Source organism: Haliotis rubra, unplaced genomic scaffold (genome assembly GCF_003918875.1).
Source record: "Haliotis rubra isolate DU_JTF1 unplaced genomic scaffold, ASM391887v1 Scf792, whole genome shotgun sequence".
NCBI lineage: Eukaryota > Metazoa > Mollusca > Gastropoda > Lepetellida > Haliotidae > Haliotis > Haliotis rubra.
The window spans coordinates 140,450-162,665 of NW_025767515.1; the positions used below are offsets into that span (position 1 = coordinate 140,450).

Genomic DNA, 22,216 nt, shown 5'->3' on the forward strand with positions numbered 1-22,216 from the left:
ATAAGCGATAACTCTTATTTGTCAGGTTTTGAATCATTACATGAATATCATACATAGGCTACTTTCCTTCCACATATTTTCTATTAGTCCGTTGTTTTTGTTCACAGAGAAGCCACAGGGATGGTCTTACATAAAGATTCCAAGTGGTTTCAGAGTTGGCAGAACTTTAAAGATAACAATCCCTATGTACATAGTAAGTATATGAATGAATGGGGAAACCTAACTTTTCACCAGTATTCCATGATGATTTCATAGTGATCGTTATGTTCTTGTCCCCAGTCAATGGCTGTGTGATAATAAACCCTGTTAGTACAAGTAAACCCTATATATTTGCTGTAATGAAATGTCAGATACAATTTCTCTACTGCTAAAACACCCTCTACTCAATATTGGATCACCTATTTACCCATTCATTATTTCTGTTTTCAGAAATGTTTGATCTTAAAGTTAAGTATGATGAAAGTGATAATGTTATGGTGCGTGCAACTCGAGCTGTCACAGATAAAGTAGGATACTTGTTTGGTAAGTATCAGTTTTCAAGTGTTCCTCAGCATCACTAGATGCATGTTTGTGTTTATCACTATGACATGAATCACATTGGCAGTTAAACTTCATAGCTACCATTGTCTGCCTTTTCAGCCAGTTGCTGATGTATTTTTTTTATGAACATGTTAATGGCTGTATATTGAATGTTCAACGATTTATACATTTTAAGTGTTTTTCTGAATCTGTGTGTAATGAGGGATTAATTGCCAGACAAATGGACTGGTAGTCAAGTACTGTCGAAGTAGATCAAACCAAATACTACGCTGACACAAACTGGTCATGATCTCTACTTTCAATTGGTTTAAACTGAGGTATGCAGTTCTAGACAAGGTATCTAACCTAATGTTGCAGGTGGGGTGTTTTCTAAGACGGAGATGTCAGAAGTCCTCACAGAAGTTTGTAAAGTTGACCCCTCGTTTGATAAAGAGATGTTTGTACGACTATGTGAAAAAGAAATTATTCCAAATGTATTAGAGGTGAGTTAATTGATTAATCTCCACATCTGTCACCCACATAGGATATAGGTTTGTTGTACAGTGGCATGTAAAAATGAGCAAACTCTACCCAAACTGTCCACCATCTGCTAATTGTTACCCTTAAATGATTCCATGCTAATATACGTCTCAAGCACTGTATGATAACAAGACCTGATTAGATTCAGAATCACTCCCTGAGGGATTGCAGGTTAGGAAAGGTCTAAAAAAACTGTTTTGGTCATAAGAGGCAACCATATTGACCAGGTGGTCCAGCATGGTTGACTTTGTTGACATGGTTGCATGTCATTGTGACCTAACAGCATGAATCACTGCTCACAGTTTGAGTCATTGTATTGTCTGGTCCAGACTTAATTATGTACAGACCTTTCTGGGTAATACATTTAACAAGAAACAAATGAACAGATACTGAGGATGAAGTTTGTTTAATATATACGATGTGTGACCCTGGGTAGATTGGTTCATGACGACTTGAATCATGCTCATGCTGTTGACCTCTGGTGTGCCCGACCCACATTCAGTAATATACGAAGAACCGTTATACAGCTGCAATGTTGCTGATTGTGGTGTCAATCTCTGTCTCTACTTTCTACTGAGTATGTTCAGGAATTTCTATTGATACAATTTCAGGCCATGATACGAGGTGACCTTGACGTCCTGAAAGACTGGTGTCATGAAGGGGTAGGTTATCTGTCATTGTCAGCATTCTTCTGGACACTAGTGATTGGGTTTCTTAGAAACATTAATTACAGTACAAGATTTTTCGATACATTTTAAGGTGCAACAGACTAATCCTGCCGACAGCCTGAGTCATCATCTGAGAACCAACTGCTCTGTATTATACCATTGATGTTTTCGACATAGCTGTCTAGATTTCTGTCTCTGCTCTGAAAATATTGCTATCAAACGTGTTTTGCTTACTTTTTTCACATAGCAGAATTAATGGAAAAAGATGAAGTGAATTGTTGAGATATTGTCTTTATGATTCCTGTATTATTTCAGCCTTTCAACACACTATCTCATCCCATCAAACAAGCACAGCAGGCAGGATACAAGTTTGCGTCCAGAGTTCTTGATGTCAACAATGTAGATGTAAGTGGCACTTTCAAACTCTGCTGTTTAGAGAAAAACTATCCATTCACTATTTGGTAATACGTTATTATTTAGATGGCTGATTGTCTAACTAGGAATCTGGCATTCCAAAACTCTTCACTCCAACACACCCGAAACACTTCACAAGGACCATGCAATTCCTTACACATGGGTAGGGAGTCGTTTGGACTTTTCAGTGAAAGGTCAGATCACACTTTGGGCCTTTAGTATTGTTGTTTTTCAGTTTCCACAAGATTGTGTAACCTCTCTACTTGTGCTTTGATGCATTGTTTGTGATCAAACTTGAAATGCATTGTCTACAGTGTGACAACTTTCTGCACATGTTAGTGAAATGTTAATGATCTGCCCTGCACAGGGTGCCTTATCTCAAGACAACCAGGTATTAAGAAATCGAACCCAAACAATTGATTACACTGCTGATCCAGACCACCTGAGTTTAAGTTGCTGACCAGGGTGCTGTAGTAAAAACCGATCTTAGCGCTAAGGTGATCGTAAGTACAATACCTTAACATGGTCTTTTGATGGTTGTTGCTCTAAGGTCGTTTTGTGCAATATGCAAAGTTAAGAAATCATATGGATGCAGATAATCTCAGGGGCGGTCCAGGATTTTGGAGAAGTGGGGTGCACATAAATAATGAAGTCCAAAGGCTAGGGGGGATATGCTCCCCAGGGAAACATTTTTCGAGGGAGAGGGGCGGGGTGTGCACCCCCATTTGGATCTGCCCCTGAATCTGCCTGCCTGGCAACCATGTGTTGTGTCTCTGGTAACAGGTGCCCACTGTGTTTAGAGTATAGAAACTCATTCTGTAATGTGTTCAGATGAGTCTAGATTAACTATTGAGTTTTGGATAGGTGTGGAGGTATCAGGAGGCAGCATGACAGATTTAAGACTGGGTCTGTAATGATACGGGGTGGGGTCGCAGTCACCTGCTAGGTTAGCCGAACAGGCCAAGTGCTGCAAGATCTTGTTGGAACATTGCTTACTTGATATTTGGACATGGCCTGATTAATGATCTGATCTGCTCAAATATTCATTTATAATCTATTCAAATATTTTTTTGTTTACTACCCATCCCCATCATCTCTCTTGGTTGTTTGCACCAATATATTACACCACCAACATGTTCTGTGATTATCATGTTGCACACAGGCTTCTTGTTTCTTATCCACTCTTCAGTGTTACTCCATAACTTTTTTGAATTCCTGTAATCATGGTAGTGTGGGATACTTTATACATTCTTTGGAGAGTTTTAATTATGGAATGCTTTCCTGATACCATGTTATCAGGTGAGTGTCTAAATTACACCTTGCCTCGCATGTGTTCTCTTGTTAAGAAATGAGAATCTACTGATTCCAGTGAAAGCAATTTTAAATGCTGTTTTAATCTGTGAAATATTAAGGACTTTAATTGTGTCAAGATAATAAGCTACAGAAATATCACAGAAGTCATCTTCTTAAAGCAGAATATTTGAAGTCATCTTAAAGCGGATTATTTGCTGACATGAGATCAAGCCATGAGAAATATGTTGAAGGGAGATAACTCTGTCGCTACTCTCAGACATTTCATTTCTCGTTTCAATGATGAGTTGACTCATAGAGTCACTCCTTATTTCTCCAAGCAATGAACAGTCAGGCAGGTTGTGTTTTGTCTTCTAATGACTGGTCATTTTGCAGGTTGTGGCAGGGAAGATCATGGACCAGGGTCCCGTCTTGGTCATCAGCTTCAATGCCCAGCAGATCATGGTGGTCAAAGACAAGAAGGATAAAGTAGTGGAGGGAAACCCAGTAAGTGCTGACAGCCTGGAATGGTTGCTTGGATACTGGCAGCCTGATTATAGCGGTTGCTTGGATACCATGCAGTAGTCCGGATGACTAACTTGGTTCATGCATGTCATCATATCTAAAAATGAAAAATTTATGTTAATGAAGTTAATCACTGGATTGTCCAGTTTAGACCACTGTCATATAGATGGAATATTACTAAATTCAGCCTTAAACAAGAAACAAAGAAAATATTTTGTCCTCAAGTCTATACAATGTAGACATTTTCTGTCAGTTATATTCAGTTCCAAATTGTAGAAAAACTGAAGCATGGAGAACTTGTTCAGAATTTAGGAACTCCAGACAATGGATTTTGTACTTGTTCGATGCACAATTTATTTCGGGAATTTTGAAGGTTTATCACTAGTTATCGATGTGTGTGTGTGTGCGTGCGTGCGCATGCGCAGGTACACTAGTGGTTAATGCGTTCGCTTGTTGTGGCGAAGACCCTGGTTCGATTCCCCACATCTATACCATGTGTAAAGCCCAATTTTTAAACTTATTCTATCTCATGGTATCCACTTCTCTTTCTTATATTAAAATGGACTCCGTCCGTCCGTGCACATTTGTCTTTTCCGGAGCAGAACTCTAAAACCGTTCAATATTTCTTCATCAAACTTGGCACATACATGGATCTGGTGGTGTACTGGTGCCTTTTGGTAGTTTTGGAATTGTGAATTAAATATTTTTGGTGTTTCCATGGCAACAAGTTCGACTTTGACTGAAATTAGTGGTAGTGCTCTTTTCCGGAGCAGAACTCTAAAACCGTTCAATATGTCTTCACCAAACTTGGCACATAGATAGATCTGGTGGTGTACTGGTGCCTTTTGGTAGTTTTGGAATTCTGAATAAAATATTTTTGGCGTTTCCATGGCAACAAGTTTGACTTAGCCTGAAATTGGTGATAGTGCTGCTTTCTGGAGCAGAACTTTAAAAACCTTTCAATACTCTCCTTCCACTTTTCTATATACACACCTAAATATTTGACATAATCATAACTCGTAGACATAATCATGAAGAGTATTTTGCCATTGCGGGGGATATTGATGACTTTGTCTTCTTGTTGATTCGACACTGAGTGGAACGATGTAAACCTTTTTTCCTTAGGCCTCTGTTGTCCATCCGCCCAAGCATTCCATGCTACCCTCATTATAAGACAGCCTCCTAGCTCTCATGCAAAGCATGCGGCATGCACCACTAGCTGCCCAGAATCATAATTCTCTTTATTGTCGCACACGAGTGTGGACCTATTTTGTTTTGCTCAATGTTTTCAACTTAGTCTACAACATGGGGAAAGTTGACCAGCCAAAGAAGAGGAAAAAATGCTCCTGGTGTAATAAGTGTTCTCCGAGAGTGATTCACATGGATATTGTATTGACTGTATGGGACAGTGTAAATGGGACTCTCGTGTGATAAATGCAAGGTTTTACTTGGTGAGTACACTCGGGCTTGCGTTCGTCGTGTTGCTGACAGGGGTCGTTATGCCGCTTCACTTGACGGACCCAGTCCCTCCTAGAAAGGAAAGTTTAAGCATCCTACTTCCTCTGCTGCGGTCACAGTCCCCTCACTCGAATGAAGAGGATTTCATGAGAGCGTCGTCAGATTCTACTTATCGGAAGACATTCAGCATTTGTTGGGCTCTCAACATTCCAGCCCGAGTCCTTCGTCTTCGACCACGTCCTGGGTAGTGGTTGTCGAGACTGCCACCACCCCTCAGGATACCTCTACACAGCGGGACCTTTGAACTTTGCTCTCGTTCTCCGGACCAGTTATCTTGGCATCCTGGCTAAGCTGTTTCGGACAAGAATCAGCTGATCTTTACACCTGACTGCGCAGAAGCCGTTCTCGCTCTCATTCATCCAGTAGTGAGAGGAACCAGTCTACCTCGCCTCAACGCCTGTCAGTGGTTATTTCGCCGTCTTGAAGTGTGTCTTGCGTCCAGCTACCTTGAGCCTGCCAGATCGAATCACAGTTCGCCGAATCATGCTTCGCCTGTCCGCGCCCCTTCACGTCGACTTTCGCCGGACTTTCCACCCTCCCCAGAATTAGACCGGCTCTCTGCGAAACAGCTTTTGCCGAACTGGTCTTCATCGAAAGGCCAGTCTCCACTTCGGCATTATCTGGATCGATCGTCGTCTTCTTAACAGACTTCACTCTAATCGAACCGTTGAATCAACGCGTTCGCGAAATGGAAGACTTCACTGAAACGGCATGTGATGAACCGACTTTCGTCGATACGGCTTTCTTCCAAGCGGTATTCAACGCAATGCCCTTCTCCGGATCATCAGTGTACTTCCCCGAACTCTGTTGGATCCTACAGTCATGTCTCCTCAGCACGGACACGGCTTTCACCGGTCGTTTGGACCAGGCTCCTATTATTCTTCGATTTGTTCACGGATAGACCTGGTAGATCTACTTCACCGCCGTCATGCCACTCTTCAACTCGTTTGCATTCAACTAAGCAACACCTCCATCTACTTCGTTGAGATTGGTTCTTCGATCGAAGTCACCTCCTCAGACTTCGTCTTCTTGTCAGCATGCAACTTCCTCTTCTACGCACTCGACCCGTCAACCTAGATCTCCTACACGATCGACTGCTGCCTATCGTTCAAGATCCAGGGATCATCATTCTCGTTATGATACTTCTCCTCCTTGTTCCCGATCTCCTCATCGGGTCTCCATATGTGCGTCTTCTTCCAGTTCACGCCCCTCCAGACATCAATATGGTTTTACAGATAGGAAATCTACTCAACAGGGCTCCGATTATAGATCTCAGTGTGCTACAACTTCTGACGGGGCTCCTGCCTCCTCGCGTCTCGGATTGTACCAGATTCCTGGACTCCTGCGCAGGAAACTACTCCTCCCTCAGATCTGGCTGCGATGTTGAGTGCTATTTACTACTGCATGGAATCAGCAACACTCTGCTCCCTCGATAGGGACCGAATGCGCATTCAACGAACTAGCATTCGTCAACGAACCTAGGCTGCATCTACTTAATTGGCATTCACCGAACCAAAATTCACCAGACTGGCTTTCCTCGAACTGGAGATCTTTGAACTAGCATTTATCGAATCAGCAGTCACTGAATCGACGTTTTTCGACTTAACTAGCCATCCCATGACTCTCCGAAATCATCCAAGTATCATCGTCGAACCGGTTTGGCAGGCCGGTTCGCTGCGACATCGTCGAACCAATTCTTCTGCACAGAATGGCTCATCTCCTCCAATCCGCATCGCCGAACTGATTCACTACAACATCCCCATCCTAGTTAACTAGATCGATCTGCTCATCACCGAACTAGTTCGTCGGGCCAAACTGAGTCGCCGCACCAGAATCATAGTACCATTTCAGATCTTACCTCGCCGAGCCAGATCAATTAACCGATCCTGGTCATCGAACCGTGCCAGGTCGCAGATCCAACAGCGTTCGCCAATCCGACAGCGTTCGCCGAACCATCAGTATTCACCGAACTACCAGCATTGCCGAACCATGCCGCCTTTAAGGTACAGAAATAATGTTGGTTCAGTCGACACACATGGTCACTTGGTTACAGCTACAGCTATCAGGCTTAAGATCATACTCACTCACTCATCTATAGCTATCTTGAGCAAGATACCAGATGCTCTACTTTCTACATTCAGCTTGACGGATCGGAACTTGTCAACACTGTTTTATACATGCTCATCGAGGATCATGACCTTGCATCTAGATACGGTCAATTATACCAGCTGTTAATTAAACTCTACCAGCTTTCAACATGATGTTAATATTCTGGGCATTTGTGATACGCTGAATTCCTCACCACGGAGTGGCATGCTCTTAGCATGACCATTCGACTTGGTTCTCCGGGTTACCCTACGGCATGTGAGGCGCTAGAAGATTTTAGTCACATAACTTATCCCACCTGGTACCCCCTTTCTGCTGATTGAACAGATGAAGTAGCTCAGACATCTAGATTACGCCGGCACTTGACGCTCTGACGATCCCCGATCTCCCAGACTTAGACTACGTGACCAGAGCTCATATCATTCTGGATTTATCTACCTTCCGATCTTCACCTTGATGAATGATTTTGTTTAGGAATCTACCCTTTGGCGTAGATATCAGCTCCACAACCACTCGTCTGTGCGTTACTAGACAGGCTTGCTATCCAGGAATTTTTCCGACGCTTCACTGAGTCCTGTTATTACAAAATACTCGTAACAGCGTTATGGTGTAATCATGGCCTGTTTTGTCATCTTCATCACCCTTCCTTTTACATCAGCAAGCTTCTGGACAGATGGGTCAAGTTTCTGCTATCATCCCCTTGCCGAGATGTTACGGAGTTGTGCCTCGCACGGTTCACCGAAGACCGTGTTGTCCGGATTTTTGTCACTGTTGCATTGTGGGTACCATTTGCAAATTGTGGACTACCCCTTGTTTACCGGAGAATTATGATATTTAGAGTCACTATGAAGTACACTGACAGATCTTTCTAGGTCCTACAAGCGGATAACAATCCCAGCCTTTATTGCCAGTGACGATGAACAGTGCCATTCTCGGTAAGAGTGATTATGTCGGGATTCGTCAGCCAGTCGACAGAGAAAGTTCACCGAGAGTTACTCGGCTTTCAACTTTAGCCCAAGCCCTCAGTTCAGAGGTCACTGCAGTTCTGCTCGCATGGCCGCCATGCTACATTGATGATTGCATCCAGGCACAACAGGATTCATTCGTACTTCTTTGCCAACAGCAGTTCATCACCATGCTGCTCCAGCAGTTAGGGTGGCTATTGTACATTGTGGAATCGAAACTAACATCGATCCAGAGACCCCACTTCATCGATACATTGTTTGACACCAGTCAAGGGATGATGTTCACCCTTCAAGACAGGTGGATGAAGATCTAGCGATGTGTTGCTCCAGTGCTATCTCAGTGGCAGGTGCTACTAGGCTTTCTGACATCAGATCAAGCCCTAATGAACAGAATTCGGCTCCGGCCGTTACAGCACTTTTTGTGCCCGCACCTTTACGCCAACAATCCGAAGGAACTGATTCATCTTCCCGAACTCGCTCGCGCCGAAGACCCGGGTTCGAATCCCCACATGGGTATAATGTGTGAAGCCCATTTCTGGTGTTCATCTGTAATACTGAAGCTGTTGACCACCAGCAAGATTCTACTGCTTTTGGTCGTGCACTAAGTCCTGACCAGCGAGAAGTTATTTGTTGACCTAAGAAGCCTGGCAGAGCCAAACCCAGTACCACTTCCCGACCGGGGCAACCTGCTTTTTCACCCTCACCCGGAACTACGCCTCTAGTCCCCTCAGACCCTTAATCTACACTTGGCGCATCTCCAGAGATTACTCATAGCTAAGGCTGCTCTCGTCAAGTAGCCACAGCTATCACTTCAGATCATCGTAATTCGACCTGTTCTTTCTACAACGATAGTGGAAGAAGTTTGAAGGCTGTTGTAACATTAGGGAAATCCATCACCCAATCTGCCTCTACTCCTGCAGCATCTCCGTGCTACTAGGGAACTCAAGGGTACTACGTTAGCTACCTAACTGGCTGCTATCAACTCGGTTTTGGCTACTAACACGGGTATGAAGATCTCCACTCTTCCAGAGTTTTCTTCACTTCTACAACTCACCGACCAGTCCAGGAAGTTCAGACTCCTGGTCTGGGAACTGTCCGTTGTCCTTCGTCATGTGATTCTACAGACTACAAACCTTTAGAAGACAGGGACTTCGAGTGAAGTGACATTCTTCTTCCTGGTAGCATGGCTACTGCTGCTCGTATATCTGAGTTTCACGTGCTTGTTGTCAATCGCGTGCAGTTCGAGCCGAAGAAGCATGGCAAGGTTTTTTCTTGGGTCTCCACTGGGACTTCATCGTGAAAAACCAACTGCCAGGGCAACCGGACCGGATATTTACCATTCCCCCGTTGTCTATTTTTGGGCCTGATGATACTGAAGTTGAACAAAGTTGAACAGGATCTCAATCATTGTTCTCAAGTAATGGGTTTAAGAACTACTTCACTTGGCTTCCCTACCAAGGCATCGGAAGACGGCGATGCAGAGGTGTTCGACATTCACGCTTATTGTCCTCTACTCCACGGAGCAATTACGTCAGTGAAGTGTGACACTCCCGAATTCCAGTGGATTTCGTTGTGTTCCGACTCCGAAGTTGCCGGGCACATCCTTTGACTAAGCTTATGCAAAGGAGTGAGGGTCAATTTGATGCTGTCCCGGAACTGAACGTTAAAACTTGTAGTTCCCGAGTTGTGCTTCTCTTTCACCCGCCCCTGGTTGGTGTCTGTGGGGGTCTTCTGGAAGCAGGGGCTGGCCCAATTATTGTCAAATGACTTTAGTTACGGGGGTACCTTGAAAATCGTGGCTAAGTGACATCCCTCTCGCTGAGCTGCGTCCTTCTTCGGAGGTTGCGGCCGAACACCACATCGCTCGAGAGTACCCATCTCCCTGGGAGTAGTAGACAGGATGAGAGTCCGGGACCAGGGTAATCTAAGGCTTCATTTAATAGATAAAGCCTTAGTTGGACCCTTACCATTACCATCTACTATAGAGCTTTATTTCATAAAATAAGACTTTAGTTGGGGATTTCAAGCAAAATGTCCCAAAGAAATGTATTCCCCAAGGGGAATTGTGCCTCTATCACACGAAACGGTGGGATACGAACTCCACCGGATATCTTACCTCTATGTCGTGTTGACGGGAGGTAATACTGTACCGTACGGTACGATCAATAATTCTTCTCTTACAAACCCCCTCCCTGGCCCATCCCTCAAGTAGTACAAGTTAGGTTCGCCGGCTTTGATGTCAACTTTATCTATGTTGTAAGTTTTGACTGACCATATCGGATCTGTGGCTCGCTCACGGCTATCCCCTTCGTGTTCCCCCGGCTGGTATAGGTACCTCACGAGCGCCCTATCTGGTATCTGTTTCTCCTTCCCACGTAAAGGAGCGGCCGGCTCTGCTGCTATCGATTTTAATTTGATAGCGTCTGCCGGCTTTTTACCGGTGAGACGAGTGATTTCATGGTTGATTGCCGACACCACCTTAGGTAACCTCATTACCCATTCAGTCGATCGCTTCCCTGGGGCAGCCATCTCTCTCGCATACTGATGTCCGAATAAACGCTCAGCCAAAGTCCTATTGAATCTCTCAACTATGGCTTGACTGCGATGAGCCCCGACAGCACCACGCCTGACCTTTGTATCGTGTTTATCCATCAGGTGTGACACGGTACCCATAAACTCACGTCCGGGATCAACTTGGAGCTCTGATGGCCATGTCAACGGACTGCGTTTATATATGCGTTCGAATCCTCTAGCTACCTGGGAAGAATCTTTCGTCGTCAATGGTTCAGCTTCCTTATACCGGCTGGCTACATCCACGATAGTCAGGGCATACTTGTAGGTTTTACGTCTCACCCTGTCGTGAGGTAGGAACAGCAGATCTGCTTGGTGAACACTATTAGTTATGTTAATACCAAACTTCCTTCTAGGTACGTATCGTGGTGGTGGCAAATAGATCTGCCAAAGTGCTTGTTTTTCAAGCCACGGCTTTGGCTTCCTGCGGGCGGTATTTTCTCGCCATTTTAGTCAGCTTATCTACAGCTTAGCTCCTTTCCAGTACCCACGGACTATAGTAAATAGACTCAAAATTTTTCTGGTTCCGTGACATGTCACTATTTATTTATACCTATGTTCTTGGTTCAATTTTCTCATGCCGCATCGCAGCGTGCGTGTTTATCCCATCAATGGCTATCCAACGTTTAGTGTCCATAGGTGATAATGATGTTTTATTTATAGTCAACCCGTATATCCTATGCCCATCACTTCTAAGTGTGTTCATTTTATGTTTAAAGGTACGGGTCTTGAACAGGGCTTCCTTGAATCTGGTGTGTTTGATGTGGTGTTTCACCACGTGCTTCTTAACACCCTTAGCTTTCGGATCTCACCATTGTCGGCCTTCAGTATGGAGTACATCTTAGGCCTCAACCCTATGTACTTTCGGCTATGGGCGTGCCAGCACACTCGTCCTTCATCTTACCTAGGACCTTTTATTCACCGTGCTGTGTATGGCATGGTCCTTGGGGTAGTCGCTGGTGTCGCACAAATCGAGGTGTTTTTCATGTCATCGTGACACCGTCCTCGGTTCGAATCTCCATCAGCAGGAATCTGTGTCAGTGTATAGCACTTCACACCTGTCATCGCACTGTTTCTTCAGCTCGTTGTAGTAAAAGTCATACATCAGGTGTTTGGATAAATCGAGGATGCTCATCCCAACGTGTAAACAGGCCGGTTGAATTTTATGTGACTTTTCTTCATGTGTATGGCAGCCAGGTCAGCATCGAATATCTTACTACGGTTGAATGCAGGGTTAGCGATCAGCTTCCTGAGTTTTTCCTCCTCATTCGACCGAACCAGCTTCACGTCCACGCCGTTTCCTCAGGTTCTCCATCGTCTTACCGAATACCGAGTTGTTCATGAGCTTATACAAGTTTTTCTCAAAGTCACTGGTGGCCAGCTTTCGGAGGTCCGTGTTCATTCTGATGTAAGGCTCCATCCAGGGGCTCTGATCGAACTTCAGCACTCTATGTATTTTGGTCAGCCTCATACCCAACGACAGGTACAGCTGCAGGTTGCGATAGTGAACTATGTATTTGGTCTTATTCATTAAGTTAGGCACGAAGTTTTCAACACCGTCACCCGCCTATCTAACAAGTTATGTTGGTATTCAGACATCCAGTCTGGGTTAACCCTCATACGCTCGGGAGCTAGCGGATAGCTGTTGTGTGACGTGTGTAATGCCTTGGGATACTCCAAGTCTACTTCGAGGATATAACCTTTGTTTGAATCGGTGCCGATGCTCATAATATCGAAATCGGATGATACCCATTTGAATCCCCTGTTGGTAGATACTGACTCATGGCCCATCCGCACAGGTTATTTGCGTCGAGATAGAGAATGTGATTGGTTGGTTTGCTAGGGTCGTAGCCATTCCGCATTATTGATTATTTGCTTTAGCGTATCGCTTGGTTGCCATGGAGATCCCACCTCGCAAACCTTTCTCAATGAACAGGTGCATGTCATAATCAGTAAACAATTCCAACTTAACTCCGGTCTTTTAAGTAAGGCATCCCACGACAGGCCTGGGCTGGTGTAATACCATGCTGGATCTAGTTTATACTGTTTGATACATGTCCTCCTAAATGTCTCAAACACGCCGGCTAATAGTAGTACATCCATCTTCAAGTACAGATCGTGATAGTCACCCAGGTTTTACAACCAAGTTTATTCCATACATTAATAGCGCACAGTAATCGTCTTCGGATATTTCCGAGTCTGTCAGATTGCTGTAAAATTCTCTGATGGGAGGTAGTCTGGTCTCGGGCGAACTTAGTCCAACTATCCATGTACTCATAGGGATACACACCCTTCCTCATAAGCAGAGATCTAGTCTCGGCGTCTGTGTATCGATCGGTGATAGGGAAGGTATCGTTGGCTTTGATCAGGCTGGCTAATGGCGACAATAGAAATTGACACGAGTCAATGAACCTAAGTCCGTCTAAGCTGAAAGAGAGATATTTCTCCATGTTGTTGGGGATGCTACGTTATATTACCATCGATTTTTAGCGATGGCCTGCATGATTAAGTGAGAGTCGTACCCTCTCAAGTTGTGAAAGACAACGGGAATGTTTATTGTTTTAGGGTTGATTCTAAGCTTGAGATTACATTCGTTATGAGCGCCTCTATACTTACGGTTATGTGACAGTGATCTCTCACCGAATCACCTTTCAGTGGTGAGTCACACACGTGACAGTTAATGCTACGGGAGTGAGCTAACCTGTCGGCTTGGGTCATACGCATGGGAGCGATTCTATGCAACTTTTCCCTAATAATTTCTTCTTCTTCCTTCAAACACTTTAGAAACCTTTCAACCGCTGGCCGGGACCCCTGTATACTACGGAGATTTAGTTTCACCCGTCACAACGGATCGACTATGTATCCAAACCCACATGCTTCATGCTCTTGTGTTTTGTATGTGAAGCTCTCACCTATGGGTAGAGCATTGGGGTCCCCAACAACCCGCCTGTGGGAGCCGTAATTGGTTTGACCAATGCTTCAAAGTCGGCATGATATGATATAAGGAACAGACATTTGGTGCTTGTGGTTGTAGAATTTTAGGATATTGTCACCTTCCTCGGGCATGTCGATCGCGTATAGCCGTCTGTCCCACACCTTGACAATACTCCTGGTGGGATTCTAATAAATCAGCTCGGCTGAAACCGTTGCAGACATCGCTTTTTACAAAGTGTTTTTTCCCATTGTGTTTCGACTGGTCGTGCAACAACCGACTGAAATGTTTTATCCACGTTGTAGTGATACTTTTTCACCTCGTTGGATCATAAATATATTGATAACGAGGGGTTCCCCCTGTCCCCCAACTGTTGGGTTCCCACCAACGAGCTGAGCCTGTGTATTATTGTTGTGTCGTCTTCGTGTCCAAAGACATTTATAGCTAGATTATTCTGTTTTCTACTTTAGTGATCTGAGATATGGTGGTTGGTTCATCTATACCATCCCAGTTGAGTCCATCGTCTTGAGGATAACTAGAAGGCCTGTTCGAATGAGTGTCAGCTGGAAACAAGGCTGATCTGATAGCTAATCTCAAGCAATCGTTTCCTCTATTCTTAACGTTTACTATGGCCTGTTTTTTCTTATAGTAGGGGGGCAAGTCTAGGTATGATCCGCCTTTGAACGGCACGTAGTTAGCTATGTCTAGATAGACAATATCGATTTTATCTACAGCCCACCCGGATCCCAAGTGTGTGTAGCGTTCTAGGTATTCCTGTATCTGCTGAAAACTGGTATCGATCGATGTGTTTATAGTCTCTATCTGGGTCACGACCTCTTGTACACCTCGAAGTAAGGCTGAACGCACTCGGTAACATCCCCCTAACGCTTCTTTCGAGTGTCATTTTAATTGTGATTTGAAATTTGATACTTCCAAGACTGGCTAGTTCCTGTTTTATTTTATCATCTATCAGGGCTTAATATCTGAGACATCTATATTCCTATCAAGCAAGATGCGCCAGCCTCTTAAATACTTACCTACAAGCTGGCGTTTCAGTGCGCACGAACTGTATAGTATTCATAATTGCGCATTAATAACCTAAGGAATTAATGTCTAATTGGGCCGCCGTAAATGTAAAAAATCATATATCCTCTCCGTTACCCCAATGAACTATTTTTAGATGGGCTGTTTCGATCCAGTGCTCACACTGTTTGATATAGTATTTCTTGAAGTTTAGCAGGTATTCCGATATACTTGTAAAACAATCTATCTGGTGTTGAGTCGTGATGGTCCCCACACATACGAAGGGACGAGTATACTTAACACCATCTTTAATCCATACCATTTTCAATATTACCTGAAATCTGAAGTTCAGTTTATCTTTGAGTATGTTTTTTACCTGAGATTCGATGTTTTCACTAGGATCAAGTTCCACAAACATATCTATACGTAAGTGTGTAATAATCTCTAATTGGGGTCTATCTTGAGAAATCGCTTTCACGTTCTTTTATGTAGGCCTTTTATTCTCGTAGATGAGGTGATGTCTGACTACGTCAGCCCGTGAGCTTTACATAAACAATAGTGTCCTTTGACTCTATACCACACACAGAACACGAAAGTAGTTGGGACTTCCCATGTGGAAATAACAGTACCCATGAGTACCGTGATACCCTACCACAGGTCTCGGTCTTCCCCATAAGTATGTATTCGCATCTATACATGTTTAGCATACTTATATGTGTATTAGTCTAATTGCTTCACAACCAAAGCAGTCAGCCGCTATACCCAGCGCTATGAAGGTCAGTTCACGGTCCATTTGTCCCTTGGATGGTGTGTAGTACTGAGCGAAAGTGTTGGCTTCTGTAGTGGCTCCAATCGCTTACCAGTTAATAAGTAGTATTGTCTCTCGGCGTCGTCGACATCGTGGAATGTTTGAACGGCATGGTTTTCACGCCTGAGTTGTTTCGTTAATGTAATCGATCCGCTGGAGGCGTTGTTTAGCGCACTCGGCCTGTGCTATTTGTAAGTTCTCAATAGCGAGATCGTGCGCTTCCTCTCTCGCCTGTATTTCAGCCGCGTGACTCTCGTGAGTTTAGAAAAGAGGAAATTACTCCCGGAAAATGCCAGGGCATTCACTAACGCACCACCGACCATCATAGCAATCGTAGCCATCCTTATATTTATTTCATAATATCTTCAGGAATTATTCCTTGTTTTACTAGGATGTCTTTTGTGGCCATCGCCATACCAAGGTTCATTATTAGCATACCCATATCCTGAAGGTTGAAATCTAGCTTGATAGTTGGTTGTTTAAGCACCATTTTGGTCAACCGAAGCGTATCCTACGGCTAGACTGGCGACCACGGTGGCGTGGTATGCGTGCTGATCTAACGTTTTCCCCTCAGACATTATGTATATGATATAAAAATATATATTTTATTGCATGATATGCGGGTTGACCTTTAATTGTGGGGGGACCCTCTGGATCCCTGTGTCGTATATAACCACGAGATAGCCACGGCAGCAGTTGCGCATACAACTAACAAGAGTCAGCCCGGGTGAGTCACCCTGATAATTTTATGTTGGTTACACCACCGTTTTTACCGGCAGCTACTCTCTTAGGATTCTTCTGCCTGGTGACTGTGGGAGGGTTCACAGTCACCTGTGAGGGGTCTCCTCCAGTTGGGGTCTGAAGGGTCTCCTCCTTGGGGTCTCCTGTGCAGCATCCATCTATACTATTATTATTATTTTTCCTCTCAAATTGACAATGCTTTGCAGCGGATGATAATCGCCCGCCACCGGGCTAACAACATACCGTATTTGTGGTACAGCTCGCAGCTAATAGAGCTCAAGGCGTGTTCGATAAAAGGGTCTTTCTAAGTCTTCCCACAGGTAAAGTCGGCTCGGGGATGGGAAGGAAGTATGACGCAATACCAGTGTATATCTGGGTCATAGCCGATCCTATTGTCTTTGTCATTTCTGAACCTAGTCTAGCCTCGTATTTAGCGTACAGTTTATCGATTTCGGGCTGACATTTTGTGAATTTTATCCCGAGTGTACTCCCCAAAGTAATGTTTGGCTTTGCCACCAACAGCCAACGCCACCAGTTTCTCTCGCTATCATCATCCACCTGTATTTGGGTACCAACAGTTGCTCTAGCAACTCCTCACACTCCATCCTATAATATGATAAGTAAGTTTTAGTTTTAACAATATAATATACTTATATAAGCGAAACACAGAGAAATAAAAGTTGTTGCACACCACGACGAGCACTTCAAATACCATAACTATAACTAAATGCTAAGTATTTATACTAAGCATTGCTAAGCTTTGCTAAGCATTGTTAAAAATTTACTAAGCATTGCTAAGCATTGCTAAGCTAAAACACACTATAGGCTACTGGTTGGTCTGTCTTGAGCACGAGCTTATGCGGTTTAGTTTCAGCTAGCTGTTTCTTCACCCGCTCCCCGCTTCTAATTTGCTCATCACATCGTTCTCTCTCAAACACTCTTCGAACTAATCCCTGTCCTTGCAGTGAAATAAGGCAACCCATCGCCTGCTCCCTGAGGTCTTTCAACACCGAAGTTGAACTTCTGCTAGCACCCAGACGCTGTGCTTTGCGCGGTCGGCCTGAAAATGCCAGGTACGTATAGCATATCTCTCTTTTTGTTATCTCGCGATTAGCTGCAGTCGCCCAGTATGAACAACGCCGACTTTCTTTAAATTTCATATGGTAAGCTTTCAACCAGTCCTGTAGACGCGGGCCCGGATCGACTCTGTGTACGCCAGGGTCCGGTCATAACCCAAGGTCTTTCCGTATGGTTTTATTCATGCTCAGAGTAGGGCACATGATAACGATGTGATCGAACACATCCCTGTAGTACCCTCCAACATATCCAACACTTAAAACGGTCTTCCCACAGCCAGTCTGCCCGCGCACACTATGGCGCAGTGTGGGTCGCGGGCAAATCAGTAGATGGCTTGCCGCCAGGCAAATCAGTAAATGGCTTGCACGAATCTCCCATTGTCTATATTAAGTTGCGCATCCATAATAACGCATAGATATAATTTCAACTTGCCAGCGGGTTGAGCCTTCTTGGTAATCTGGATAGTAATTCCTTCGCTACCATTGTCTATTCTACGGCCGCTACCGTAGTTTATCGCCATCCGTGGATCGCATGTCCAACCACAGCTGCACTTGTTAGTTAAGTATTCACCGATTTGTACGGAGGATAGGTCCAGGTCTTTGGCTATATATGGATGTTTGCTCGGCAGCTTTTTATCTCATCCCACTGCTGGTACGCGACGCATACCATGACTAAACAGCTGGTTGGGCACGCCCCGATGGTCACTTCCACCTTTCGATCTCGGGTTGAAAACTTCGCGCTGTCCCTCCGAACGGTTCGTAATCCTCCACGGAACTACCAGGATGCCTTTCATCGATCGCCGCACGCTTCAGGTTGATATTCCACACAGTGTCGCTCTTATCCCGCACGATGGATCTATGCCTCAGTATACGATCGTCGACAGGATGGCTACATTACCCGAAAGTACTGGTTTCAACCTGCCTTGCCAGCTCGGGTTAGTGACCATGTCGAACTCCAGAGAGATGTTGTCTATGGTATAACTGGCCTCATCACCGCTCGGGCGACGCACGCACTACTTTACTGTAGTCATTAAACGCGGAGCTCAGATTCAAGCCTATCACCCAGCGCTTGGTAAAACGGCTGCGGTTCCGCGGAGCAACTCAAGTCGAAGCGCACGCAGAACGGTTCCCCGACGCTTGAGCGATGGCCTTTTCACCGCCTGATAGCTTGTCTAACTGGTCTGCCGCGGAAGGCATACCCACGCGCCGATCTGGTCGATTTACTGATACCTTGGTACACGCCATTGACGCCGCTTCTCCCTCGCTTCCAGAGGTCCTTGTAGCAGTGAAACACGCCGCTGTCGCCGATGCTCAGCACCTCGCTACCGTGATCTTGATGGTCGCTTTTCTTGATAATAGCTCGACCTACGCTCCGCGACTAGCTCAAGCGCTTGTCGCTGTCGGAGGTCAACGGATGTTGAACGCCAGTCGAACAGTGCCTGGTACAATGAGGTCATTTCGGCTAAGGTTTGGAAATCTAACCAGCAGCGCTTTGATTCTGGTCTATCTTGCTGGGATTGTTGGTGATGGTCACCGACTGACGCGACGGCTTTGACACCTAGTGGCTCTCTCGATCTTCTGAAAGGATCTAGTTTTCTACCGCACATTGTTTATATAAATGAAATATATAAGTTTTAATACTAAATAATGGCCGAGTATATCCCTATGGAGGATATGTGGGATAATAGTGCCCTGGATGATGTTTCATCCTCATTAAGTGGTGAACTCGCACAGCCAACTGTCAACGATTATTACAACGCAGTTGAAAATAGAGAAGACATCAAACCGCTGGGGAGGGACTATTCCAAGTTTACAGTCGATAATAAGGGCACGCTATGCATTGAAGGCTTACCCGAGATCGATCTCATGAATAAGCGATCGAGAGAACCGCTTTGCCTTATCAACACTCACCAGTCGCCATGGTAGTAACTTTATCCGTGATGAACTAGGCTTCAGATTACGGACGGCGCGCTACGTAATCTAAACTTCCTCCTAAGACCGCCCAAGATCTGCAAGCAGCCAGAGTCAATACTAGGAACGCTTAAAGAAACGCCAGACAGTATCGAAAAAATATTGGCTACGTGATCATGATAAACCCTTGCCGGTCTCAATTTCCTCTGAGAGAACTGCGCGAGGCTTAGACGAAGCCTTGAAACATGTACGTGGAGAACTCGTTAACAACATGGGTAAACTGAACGAAGTCGATGAGTTTATCGCCGCATGAGAAAATAAAACTAACCGAAACTGAAGACGATGATATGAAACGCCGTGATCGAGGAGAGAATAAAAACTTGGAAGACGAGAGACGGACTCGGTTGAATCCGCTTCCTCGAACCGGAAGCCCTCCGATCACAGATCAGTAGAGTATGGAAACCATCGATCGAGTCCTAAATGAAGACACCACGCTAGCTGATAGGATCCAATCCTGTTCCGCGGAACAAGGCATCACCATCACCAGCATTCTGACTGCACTGGGCTTCATCATATCAACCCTGGTGGTGTCACTGAGTGAGGGGTACTCCCCACACCCCCAAGTGGTGGCGGTGGTGGCACAGGTGGTGTTAAAGAGTGGATTAAAAACTAGGGGAAACTCTAGCTAAACTGGCTGGTAAGGTCACCAAGCCCCACCTGGCATCCTGGGTAGCATCGCCTCTGGTTGCTGAGTGTTTTAGCTAAAACTGCTACGTGGGCTCAGTCAAAACCTGTGGGCAGCCATCGCCGCAGTAGCTGGTTTGGTGTAATGAAGCGGCTAAGGAATTTTTAACCAAATGAGCCCCAAAGCCACCCCACCAACCACCATGGCTGTTTTTACGATCGATGTGCTGTGAACCCACAGTGGGTGCAGACTGGGGCTGTAGGTGTGTGTGTTGAACCCTAGGTTCGGGATGGCGCCACTATACCCGCTTTCACCGGTCGTGGGTGGTGGACGGGGACATTGACATCGAGGTTGACGCTTCAACTTTTGACCCGCCGCGGGCTACAATTATTTCGTTGTTGTAGCCCACCACTTTTTTACTCTCAGTTGCATATCGCCGGAGCCATGTACAGTCCCACATCGAACACGAAGTCGACTTTCTCGACCTGGCATATTCCAACACGCCTTGGTAGCGTTTGATGGCACTCGAGATCAACTGGAGCATTGATAGCATCCTCAACATTGACAACTTAACTGTTTCTGAGCGCCGTAAGCAGTCCCTTTACCTAGTATATTGAACGCTGCTTTGCGCCTGGCGCTAATCTAACAGTGCCTACACGCACGCTCAATCGAGTCATTCAAGCCGCTCGTGCCGCACGCAGTATACCCTTTCGATTCCAACATGAATTTTTCCAGTCACCCTCTGCTCGAACCTCCAAACTCGGTAATCCTTGCTGTCGCCGAATGCCATGTAACGGTCATCCCACTCGCTTGTTGTGATATTCGTGATACGCTTCACCACCCCATTCTTTCAACTTCTCGCTGGCTTCCACTAGAGGCATGTTGTGAACGATAGGAATACCTAACTGTGGTTCGTCCCGCAAACGCCAATCCGCTTTTAGTGTCGATTCAATTCAAGGTAAAATACGCTCAGAGGGCCCGCCTATCGTATTGGTTGTTTACTGCATTCCACGCTTTTTCCTGTGAGAGCGGGCGCTGATCTCTTTGAGGATACGCCTTGACCTGGTAGTACACGCGGAAACGTGAACACAGACTGACTCAGCGTCCACGCCGAAAGTGTCGGATACACCACACCCGCGCTGTAGCGCAATTACACACGGCGGTTGAGTTGATTCTGCCAGAACTGCATCGGGTTGTTGAACCAAGCTGCACTGTCTTAACGCTAGTCACCGAAAACTTATACTTATCGAATACATCTATGAACTGGGCCGAAATACAATCCATCAGCGACCACGCATCTTCATGTTTTAAAACTATTATATAATGAGTTTATATAACATGTACATAACACTTCCCAGGAATAACGAGCGGCGAGGCCGCTCAGCTGACGACGAGACGCTGATCGATAACACGCCGGGTCAACTCAAATAGCACTGTGCGATATAACCTACCTACCACGATGGACTAACATCAACGCTTAGCAACAATAAACTGTTCGTAGGTGGCGCTTAGCAACAAGATAATTGATGGTTACTACAGCGCAGCTCTCTAAGCCGATGAGGTATTCAAACCATTGGGAGCCTAACTCAAGATGAACGACTCAAACGGTACAGTGGTGTTAATCAACAACGGAAGAAACTCCTTGAGGCTCGGGTCGACCACTGGCTAGGACACACTCGGTATGCAGCCTGAAGAGATAAAACCAACGACTACCAGCCACAGGCAACGGTTACCCGACCTAGTACCGCATCGAGCTGTGCATTCATCTCAACCAGGTTAGCACAACGGACAATATTCAAGGAGGCCACCCTTCAACTATACTTAGAGCAGTGCCGGTTAAAACGAGAAATACAACGACGGCAGAACCGAAGTCGCTTTCAACGTGGCAATATAAGAGGTTAACCCAGGGTAACATCCCTGAGCT

At 45.2% G+C, this 22,216-nt stretch overlaps 1 protein-coding gene across 1 annotated transcript in view; it reads left to right on the plus strand.

Annotated features, from left to right (window-relative positions):
• The window catches only part of LOC124261259 (mitochondrial import inner membrane translocase subunit TIM44-like), a 35,063-nt gene that overhangs the window by 7,396 nt on the left and 5,451 nt on the right, over nucleotides 1-22,216 (plus strand). Inside the window, exons 9-14 of the mRNA XM_046695567.1 lie at nucleotides 108-193; nucleotides 430-522; nucleotides 898-1,022; nucleotides 1,671-1,721; nucleotides 2,043-2,132; nucleotides 3,828-3,938. Coding sequence (XP_046551523.1) covers nucleotides 108-193; nucleotides 430-522; nucleotides 898-1,022; nucleotides 1,671-1,721; nucleotides 2,043-2,132; nucleotides 3,828-3,938 — 556 coding nt within the window. The remainder of the gene's footprint in view (nucleotides 1-107; nucleotides 194-429; nucleotides 523-897; nucleotides 1,023-1,670; nucleotides 1,722-2,042; nucleotides 2,133-3,827; nucleotides 3,939-22,216) is intronic.